Source organism: Vigna unguiculata, chromosome 10 (genome assembly GCF_037176805.1).
Source record: "Vigna unguiculata cultivar grain cowpea cultivar isolate G323 ecotype 2 chromosome 10, ASM3717680v1, whole genome shotgun sequence".
Taxonomy (NCBI): domain Eukaryota; kingdom Viridiplantae; phylum Streptophyta; class Magnoliopsida; order Fabales; family Fabaceae; genus Vigna; species Vigna unguiculata.
The window spans coordinates 9,670,130-9,680,415 of NC_140801.1; the positions used below are offsets into that span (position 1 = coordinate 9,670,130).

The 10,286-nt window shown below is 32.2% G+C and overlaps 1 protein-coding gene across 1 annotated transcript; it reads right to left on the reverse strand.

The window, feature by feature from the left end:
* Window positions 1-1,698: 1,698 nt before the first annotated feature.
* Window positions 1,699-8,866, reverse strand: LOC114165207 (uncharacterized). The gene is made up of 7 exons (XM_028049868.2): window positions 7,233-8,866; window positions 5,478-5,568; window positions 5,016-5,173; window positions 3,421-3,472; window positions 3,199-3,275; window positions 3,020-3,113; window positions 1,699-2,543 (listed from the first exon to the last, which is right to left on the reverse strand). Exons 1-7 carry the CDS (start codon window positions 8,799-8,801, stop codon window positions 1,753-1,755), a joined length of 2,832 nt encoding a protein of 943 aa, XP_027905669.2. The 5' UTR covers window positions 8,802-8,866; the 3' UTR covers window positions 1,699-1,752.
* Between the last annotated feature and the right edge of the window lie 1,420 nt (window positions 8,867-10,286).

Here is a 10,286-nt window from a genome sequence, read left to right on the forward strand (position 1 = left end):
GTCTTTTTTTAAAGCACAATATTTAATGTTAATAAATAATAAAAATATTTAGGTTTAATTATTTTTTTTTTATGGTTTCATCTAAAAATGTCAAATTGCAACTAAAAAATCGGGAGTAAATTGAGACTAGAAAATTTTGATGATCAACTTACATTTTTTGAAACAGGAGCTAAATAAGTAATTAAACAAAATATCTATTAAGATATTTTTTATTTATTTTCTTTCTCATTGTCACTTTAGTTTTTTACAAAATTCTACTTATTTTTCACTCTCATATGTTTTCTTCTTTTTTTTTTTGTTGAAGAAAAAAATAAGTTAAATACAAACTCATTCTTTTTGCTCTCATTTGTCATTTGTTTTCGTCCTTATTTGAAGAGAAAAAATGTAACTCTCTTGTCTCACTTTATAATAAAATATTAATTTAATAGATTCATTAACCTTATTTTTTATCTCATAAGTTGTTGTATATTCGCTTTATGAAAAAAATGTATTATATATTTTTTTCATAACTAATTTTTAATTGTAATTTGATTATAATATATTTTTTTAATAATTATGTCTCCAAATTTTTATTAGATTATTAAAATTATTTTTTAATATTATTAAAAAAATTGGTATATTATGAAAAATAAAATAATATTTTTTTATTAATAAAAAGGAAACTATTAGTAAAGATGAAAATAAGATAAATTTTATTTTTTCACGTATATTTTGAAATATTATATTAATGATTTAATTATTCAATTAAAGAAAATAATTTTTAAATCATTTTATTAATAATCTAATCTAATAATTAAAGAATTATATTATTTTGCATCTTTCAAACTATTTGGTAAAAATCCGTCAACGATACCGGATGCAGACAAGATAAAGGAAGAAAATAGGCAATCTTGTCATGTTGCAGAGTTGGTCCAGATTTAACAGTAACCTGTGAGTGATTGATATGCCCTAATATCCTCAGAATTTTGACCTGTCCACTTTTAGCTCACATAAAAACGATGGTGCATACTTGAATTTATTAGATTGTTTTATATAAGTTTTTTAGAACAACAGATGGATTGTCTTAGTGGTATCTTTTGTCCATATGTATTGTTTAATCCTTTAGGATAAAAGTTAATGTTTGTTTGTGAAAGGGTTTCAGCAGTCCAAATACTTTCTATTAATTTATTTTTTCAAATAAAAATAGAAAAAAATATTAAAAGACAACATAAATTTATAAATATATATATATATAATTAAACATTATTTTATAAAAAATTATTTATATTTAAAATAGTTTCTATTATTAATACAAATTTATAATTGATTTGTGAATTAAATAAAGATTCTTATCAAGAGATTAATTTAGAATCTAACAATAGGTATTAATGACAAAAATATATGAGCGACTATTAATATTCTTTTCACTATTAATTTTATTTTAATAGTTGATTTGAAATATTTGCTCCATTAATAATTAAACGATTAACTAAATACTCCATATCCATTATCTATTAAAAATACTCATTTAATTTTGCGGGTATCCGCAGTACAATATTTTTGCTATCTCTAATTATGCTTGTATAAAAAATTTCACTAAATACAACAATTTGGAGAAAGTTTAAGATTTACATAGTATTTTAACCTACATTTAAATGCTTCACAGTATAACGGTGTTGGACACTCATCTGTCTCTTTAAGTTGATGACTAATGGTTGCTGTAAAATAAGAGTTGTATTGAAGAAAAAAATAAAAAATAAAAATAAAAATCTTCTAAATGTTAGTAAAACTATTATAGCTTCCAAAAAGATGAGGTTGTCTAATCCTTCTAGGCAACCCAAAATTTAGATAGCATTTGATCTCACCTCCTAACCCAGCTGTCACAATTACCAAACCCCATGCCGTGGAGGAAACATGGCCACCGTCCAATGATGAATAAGCTGAAGAAAATGACGCAGTTGAAGAAAGTGCATCACTGCACCTAGATGAAGATGATGCAGTTCTAAAAGAATCTCTAAATCCTGAATCTGTGCGTGAAAATGGTTCAAGCTCATCTTCCTCTGCGGTGTGGCAGTTTTTCATTGGAGACTGAGGCATCGTTCTCTTACAGTTACCAAATGAATCTCCGAGTCCTGATTCTGCATGGAAAATTGCTGCAGCTTCTTCCCTAGGGGAATTTGAAGCTCCTTCTAAGTTAAGACTATTGCTTTTCCTGGGAAGTGGTGGAAGAGTTTTCTTACTACCGTTTGCAGAAGATGGCGATGGTGTTTCTTCCCCACCAATAGAACCTCCCAGATAACGTTTTGAATGCCTTTTGGAAGCCACTGGCACTAGCAGCGGGTCACCTTTGACGGGACAATTCCATGGTATTGCTACTGAAACGTCTTTGCATTGGAAGTGCTCGTGAGCACGAGTAACTAGCACACTTTTGAATTTTCCACTGCCTGCAGTTCTGTGCTCTTCACGCTTCCACACATATACTTCAGAATCTTCACTTGCACTTATAATATATCTTCCATCTGGAGTAAAGGAAGCTGCAATTTGACTGTTTGCATTTCGAAAACCTGCTCATGTTCAAAACCAATAGTTTAAGTCAACCTTTTTTATGTTGATAGGGTTGTGAAAATAGTTCATGCAAGATTTGAAAATTAATCTCTCAACCTTCACATTAAAATGAAAATGAAATTCATCTATGTCTCAAACTTTGATACATTTTGCTCTCTAAATTTAAAAAACAAGTGGATATAGTCTTTTTAATTCAAATTACATTAAATTTTTTTATTTGTCCAATACGTTACATGTTAGTATTTGAACGATTTACATCATTTGACATATTCATGCTTCGGTATCAACGGAAAAACACGTTTACATAATTAGGTTAAAAGAATAATATTCATTCATTCTTAATATTTTAGAACTAAAATATATCAAATTTCGGATGCTCGAATTTTAATTGGGCATTATGTTTCGGTTACTAAAAGTATATTTAATTGTATTTTAAATCAGTGATAAGGTAAGTTCGGATAATGTTATCCAGCACCTTTGTACTTTTGAACTACTTCTGAACCTTCCAATATTCTTATTCTGGAATCGGCTGAAGTTACAAGAATTTCTGATGGTTTGCCAGGAACAAACTGTACAGACAAAAAGACATTATAATTGTTTCCCTTACATGAAATTAACCCAATCTGGCTTATGGGAGATGGAAATAAGAATTACCTGAAAACCTGTGACCTTTCTTAGTAGGGATTTCTTGTTTCGAATCTCAATTGTTCCTGTTTGAGTTAGTTTGCAATCTGGTTTTCCATAAGGAAATGGGAATTAACAGTTTGATATATCCAGTCTAAATGATTTAGATGATATGGTAAATTTCTACTTAGCTTCCAAGATAGCTTCAATATAAATAAAAGTGTAAAGAATATACTAGTCAATTGTTAATACCTTTTGTGCTATATGTACGACAACCACCCTTGTGGGTACCAACAAAAGCACCCTGCAATAATATGAGGAAATATGAACAAGGATCACATCAATGCATAAATAGTATTTGATTTAGTTTATCATGTTATTATCTATGTTTAAATATGATTATTCTATGCACCCAAAAAAAAGAGGTACTTTCATCTTGTTTTGTGGATTCCTTTCTCATCTTCTGCATATGCGTAGCAAATCTCTTATATTTAAAAATTTGTCTGTTTTTTTTATTAATTTTGGACGTTTTATTTCATGTGATTGTAATATTTCAAACGCTAATTATCGAGGGGTTAACAGTCAAAATCAACAATGTAGACTTCTTTTGTTCATTGTTAACATCAAATTAATGGAACACAACTTAAGAAAATGATATTTTCAAACCCAACATATTTTATTTCTATTTGACACTGATTGTCACTATTCTTTAATGTATATTTTTCCTCTGCAAATGCAAAGGTTTATTATCATTAGGACCATTTTATTCCTATAATTGTCCAATTATTAGTGTCAAAGACGTTTTTTCAAAATAGTTTAAGCTAAAATAGTTCAACTTGAAAAACACTTGAATGAATTGTGCTTTTATCTATTGTGTTATTTTTGTTCTCAATCTAATTTTGGATTAAATATGGTTCTTTTTCCCTTCTCAACTATAAAAAAAAATACATATATATATTTTTTAACAAAGTTTTGTTGACAAACTTTTAACAATGTATACACGGTGACACTTCAATGGATGAAAGAAAAATTTGATGTGATTTGAAAAGAGAAAAAAAAATGTTGATATGTGTTGAAAAGTAAATTTTGTCAAACTTTATAAAAAAAAATTTGTTAAAATATCATAGTCCAACAAGAAATTGTAAATGGTTCATGCTTGAAACTTTAATTCTATTTGATTCCTATACTTTAAAAAATAATGGTTTTAATAATTTCTCATTTTCAATGACATTAAATTTAATCACAGGTATGATTCCACTTATATTGTCATGTAGAGTGACATGCAGGTGGTTGTCACATGTTTATGTTTACTAATTTGAATTTTTAACTTTTTAAGAAAATGGAAATGTTTTTTGCCTTTATCAAGAGGTTGATTTGGATGCACAGGTTGACTCCACTAAAGCCTCTTTTTATTTTATTTTTCCTCATAATTTTTTATATTTGTCCCCTAATTTTGTTTCCTTAATTCTTTACTTTTCTTTAAAAGGTCATTAGATTGATACCCATCTAATTTTTAATTGTTTCCGGTGACTTAGAGCTTTAGATTTGTCATTGTTTTCATTGTTCCAAGTTTTTAACGTAGAACAATGATAATTTGACACCAAAAATATTTTTACTATTCAAAATTATTTTTCATTATCTTTTTCTTTATTTTTTGAAAAATATAAAAATTGACTTTTGTTACGATTATTTTATCTTAAAAATGTCAAATGGTAGTTAATTATTTCAAATTACCTTCTTCCAAATCAAGAATTCTCTAGGGAAATAATGGAGAAACTACTAACTACTATATTACAGATAAATTTGATTACAAGAAATAAGAAATGGTAAGAAGAAGAAAACGATACCTGACCGTCAGGTGTAAAGGCCAGTGCAGTCACCATTTCATTGATATCAATCCAATCCACAACATGGCGTTCAGGAATGCTCCATATTCTGACCTTAGCATCCAGCGAACCACTTATGAAAATATCATCATTCAGAGGATTGAATTGTATGCAAGTTACTGCAATCAAACATTAAGCCAACCAAACGTAACTAAATAGAAAAATATTTTTTTATACTAGATGGACAACTTAACAACTCACTTTCAAAAAGCATTTTGGTTATAAAAAAAGTTTACTTTTATATTTTAAAGAAAGAGAATAAAAAATAGAATAATAGATATAAAGTGTGTGTAAAAGCTGGTTGGGGTGTGAAAATAATAGTATCCAACTAAATATGCATGCAGTATTCCATCCAAAAGGGTTAAAAATAAAAAAAAAGATTATTAAAATCATGTTCCAGAGGCTCAAACATTTCACTCTCACCATAGTCACTATGGGGAAACTTGTACAGGCAAGTCTTAGTCTCCAAGTCCCATAATCTGACCGTTTTATCCATTGAAGAAGAGAGAAGTTGCTGCAGTTGAAAATGAAAAACCCATCAAAATTTTAGGTTCTCATTATCTTCTTGCATGCAATAATACACCATGAATTTTGTACCATGAAAGATATTTCACATGGATTTTAGACGATGATGATGATGATGATAAATTTCTTTTCACTTAATACACCTTTTAAAAGAAATCAAAAGTAGGTAAGGTATTTTAAATACTTTTTCTATTAATAATAGCTATCAAATTTATAATTTTATGTTTTATTTCTATATTATAATATTGTAATAAATGTGTATATGTATATGTTAGAAGTTAAGTGAAAAAATAAGGATAATTACAAAAGAAAAGTAATTATTAATATGTCAAACTTTGGAATTAAAAAATCTTTCATAAATTATAAAAAGATTAGTTGTCATCAAATTTACGCCAAAAATAATTTATGTAAATGCTAAACATAGGTATTTTCTTAAATAATGTGTCCACCTTTTTTAAAATAATAAAGATCAGATAACCACGCTAAAATAGTGGTGAAGATAAAATTGTATGAAATTAATATGCAGAAAAATTTATCGAAGTTTGTATGATTCATGAATTAGTATAAATTATGTTAAAATGGATTAAATAAAAAACTAATTACAATGAACTATATAACAACAAATACCTATAACCATTTATATTTGTATAAGTATGCATAAATCTTTACTATTTTTTCTTTTAAGTTTTATAACCATTTTTTAAATTCAATTGATTACCCATCATAAAAAAAACATCTATAATTAAATTGTAGAAGTAATTTGTTTTCATATTTTACTAATACATTTCAAATCATTTTAACAATACTTTTTTATTTTAAAAATTTGTATAATAATTATATTTTAATTTTTTTTATCAAAATAATAATAAGAAAAAGTGAACACCTTGGTTTTACAAGTAAATCAATATGATAATTGTGACTTCTACTTAATTTTTAAAATCATTTATAATTATCAAAAGAAGTAATAACTAGGTAATATTATAAGAAAGAACATGTTCTACTCAAATATTTAGCTCGAAAAATACTAATTTGACACCTTTAAAAAATATACAACTACTTTACAATCTTTTACAATAATATAATAGTATGTATCAAAAAGTTTAATTTAAAAAATAAAACTATACTTAAAATATTATTATTTTAAATTATCATATAGAAAGATGTGAATATATTACCACCACCCTTATAATAAAAATATAGGATACATAAAATTGGGGTAATCTCTCTGTTATTTAAGTCTGAAATGTGATAGATGTACTCATCCTCCCTTTTTTTCTCTATCTCTCCTTATTTATTTATTTAGTTTTAAGTTAATTTTAAAGTGAGTTTGTTTGTATTTGATTTTTTTTAGTGTTGTTCAAAGTAAGCGAATGTTTTTCATTTTATTGGTATGGCTGTTCACTTAAAAACTCAGCTGCTTTATATGCTTTACATGAAATGAAATGTTAATTTTTAAGTGATTTTGAAATATTAAAAATAAAAAAAAAATAAATGAAAAACTACTTAAAAAATATATCTAAAATTATAAAAAAAAATTCTTAAAATTTAGTCAAAAAATTATTTTTCTTACTTTAATTAATTTTAAAAGCTATGTACTCGTTTTGTTGTTTGGGTCATCTGTTTAGCAGGGAAGCATGAAGTTGCAAGGAGTACCTTAGATCTAGACCATGACAAATCCAAAACATCATCTGAATGTCCTTGGAAAGTGCAGAAGGGTTTGTCGGAGAGTGAGAAGACAGTTTCAGGAACATGAACAAAGTCAGGAATGGCGGGACCTTTTTTGCTTCCGAACTTGCCCTTCTTCTTCTTGTCAGCCGCCGCCGGAGAGAAAGGACTACCGTCGTTGGAGGCAAGGGAGGAGGGGTGAAGAGGTGTGAAACTCCCCTCGTCCAGCTTCAACGACATAACCTCACACTCCTGTACTTCCCACACGTGTATCACCTTGTCCTCACCCGCACTCGCCAGAAACCTCCCATCCAAACTGAACCTTATCGTCCAAATCGACCCCTCGTGCCCCTGAAGCTCCTGACACAGATGCAACGCCGACACCTCCTTGTGCGACTTCCCGCTCTGCCGCACTCGCACCCACTGACCCTTCTCCGCCGCCGTGGCGGCGGCGGCTGCGTTAGCCGCCGCAGCCTCTCTCTCCCCAATGAACCCACTCGCCACGCCCTTTATGTTCTTCAGAAACGCAACCCCTCTTCTCTTGCTCATCCTTAAACTCCTCGAAATGTACGAACTCGAAGTCAGCTTCCGCGACAAACTCTCGCTCCTCGTACCGCGTCGCATGTACTCGTTAACCACGCGCGATTTCCCCACCGAAGTTTCAAATTCATCCATCGTTAACTGCTTCCCCGTCTGCAAATCACTCAGCCTGTTCCACGCACCGCTTTCGGTGCATTCGTTCACAATAAACTCCTTCCCCGTGTCCAAGTTCTTTATCAGGAAAAACGCTCGCACTTCCCGATCCCCAACTTTCGTGCTTTTCGGCTTGGACTGCGGTGCTTCGTCGGAATCCCTCAACACCACTCTGTTTCTCGTTCCCGGCGGAGCGCGCTGGACGAACACCTCCGTCCGGGTTCTTGTCAACCGCTGCTTCGAACACTTTCCGATGAAATCTTCTCTTCGCGACCCCTCCAATGAGAACAACTCGATGTCTCCCTCGGATCGCGAACGAACAAGAACTAACTGATGAGAGGCGTGTCCCGAAGATATCTTCTCTGTCGAAACGGCAGCCGGTGTCGTTGTCTCGGAAACCGGCGTCGTTGAATCGGTAACAGTCGTCGTTGAAACGGTAACGGGATTAGCGCAAGTAGACGGAAGTGTTGATTTTTGGGAGGAAACGGGGTTGGTGGGCTTTGAAACTGATTGACCGAGTTCCACGGGCGTGGTTTTTGAGAACTCTTTGTCCTCGTCCAGGCCCATGCCATGGAGCAAACGCTTTCGCCGCTCGTCGATTGAGACGGGGCCCGCCATCCATATGCCGTAATCTGGAGCAGCATCCTTGGTGGGAGAGACGCTGCTTTGTCGCGAGGGAGAGGAGGAGATGGCTGAGGCGAAGGAGAGGCGGGGGTCATCGAAGTCGTCGTCATCGTCGGAGGAGGAGGCGAGGTCGAGGGGGGCGGCGGTGGAGAGGCGGCTGTATGACTCGAAGAAGGCGTCGTCGTCGTCATCATCGCCAAGGCCGTCCCAGTCCATCGTCATCGTTTTCCGGCGTCCCATGGTGGTGCATTGGCGCGAAAACAGGTGTTGGGGGTGAATGTGGTTGCTCTTGGGTGGAATCTTTTGTTTTGTTTGGTTTGGTGATGATTTTTTTGTTTGTGCGTTGCGTGGCGGGGTTTGGGGGCAGAGGAAGTGAAAGAGAGAAAAAGAAGGTAAGAAAGACAGGTTGATTACCGTTATGGATTTTTGGGGGCAAAGAAACGGTCAACGAATTCCATGCCTCATTCTGTCTTTTCGCATGTCTTCACTTCTATAAAAAATATAAAAATTTATTTCATCAGTTAGGATAATTTCAAAAAAATTCAATAATTTTTTATTATGTTAATAAGTAATTCACTTATTATTATTTTTACTAATGAAATGTGTTTTTAAAATAAAATAATAACTTTTTAGGAAAGACGGACACCAAAACGTTACAATAAATAAAAACAATAAAAAAAATGTGTAGATCATACTATTAAAAGATTGGTATCTCTTATATGTATGGAGAGAGATTAAACCATAGGAAAATATTAGTTGAATACTTAATGTTATCAATTTTTTTACCACTTAACTTAACGTGGCATAGTCTTGTGGCATTTTAATTTTGATTTTTAATTTAATTTGAAGTTTCCACATTGCATGAGGAAATGCAAAGTGTCTTCCGTGCGTGGACATGTTTTGGACTAAAAGTTTCCATTCTCGAACTCCCATTTTGGAAGTTGCCTTTTTTGGATCCATTCCTTTGCACTCACCAAGCTCCCAGGGAAGAACCTTCACAACAAGAAACAATCTTATTGCAACCCTTTCCTCCACTAAGTTTGGGTGCGTTCAGTTTGTCTCTCCTCTAAGTTTTCAAACAGAACCCCGTTTACCCTTCTACTTTGAACATAGCAACCAAGAAGGTTAGCAAAAAAATCATTGAACCCCACAACAAAAAGAAATCATGAAACCTATTAAAGAAACCTCCTAGCAAGAAGCAAATGCGAAAGCATCGGTGGTCGTCCTCTAATCCCATTCACTTTCGCGATAGCCGTCTTCCAATTCGAAAATCAGTTTTGTCATTTTCAAACCCTTCCATTTTCTTTTTTCGGTATCACCCACGAAACGTCTTTGGAGAAAGGTTGTTATTCATCTTCTTCCTCAACACAAATCGGGACTTCTCCTTTCATCTTCTCCGTTAAAGTTTTGTTCTGCTTCCTCGCCGGAGATTCGAGGTTTTGTTGTTGTCAACCCTTACAGTTTGAATTTTAAAGGAATCCTGCATTGTGATGTAATTAATTCAAGCTGTCTTTTACAGTTTGTTAGTTTTACAGTTTGTTTTGTATAACCAACTCTATAAATAGAGTTTCTGTTTTTCTCTAATACAGTTGCATAATAATAATACCATAGTATGATTTCAATATTCACCTGTGTATTGTGTGTGAGAGAGTGCTCTGCCCATAATCCTTCTTATGTCTCTTCTTCTTCATTTGAACCCTAGCCCTCTTTCTTCCTCCTTCTATC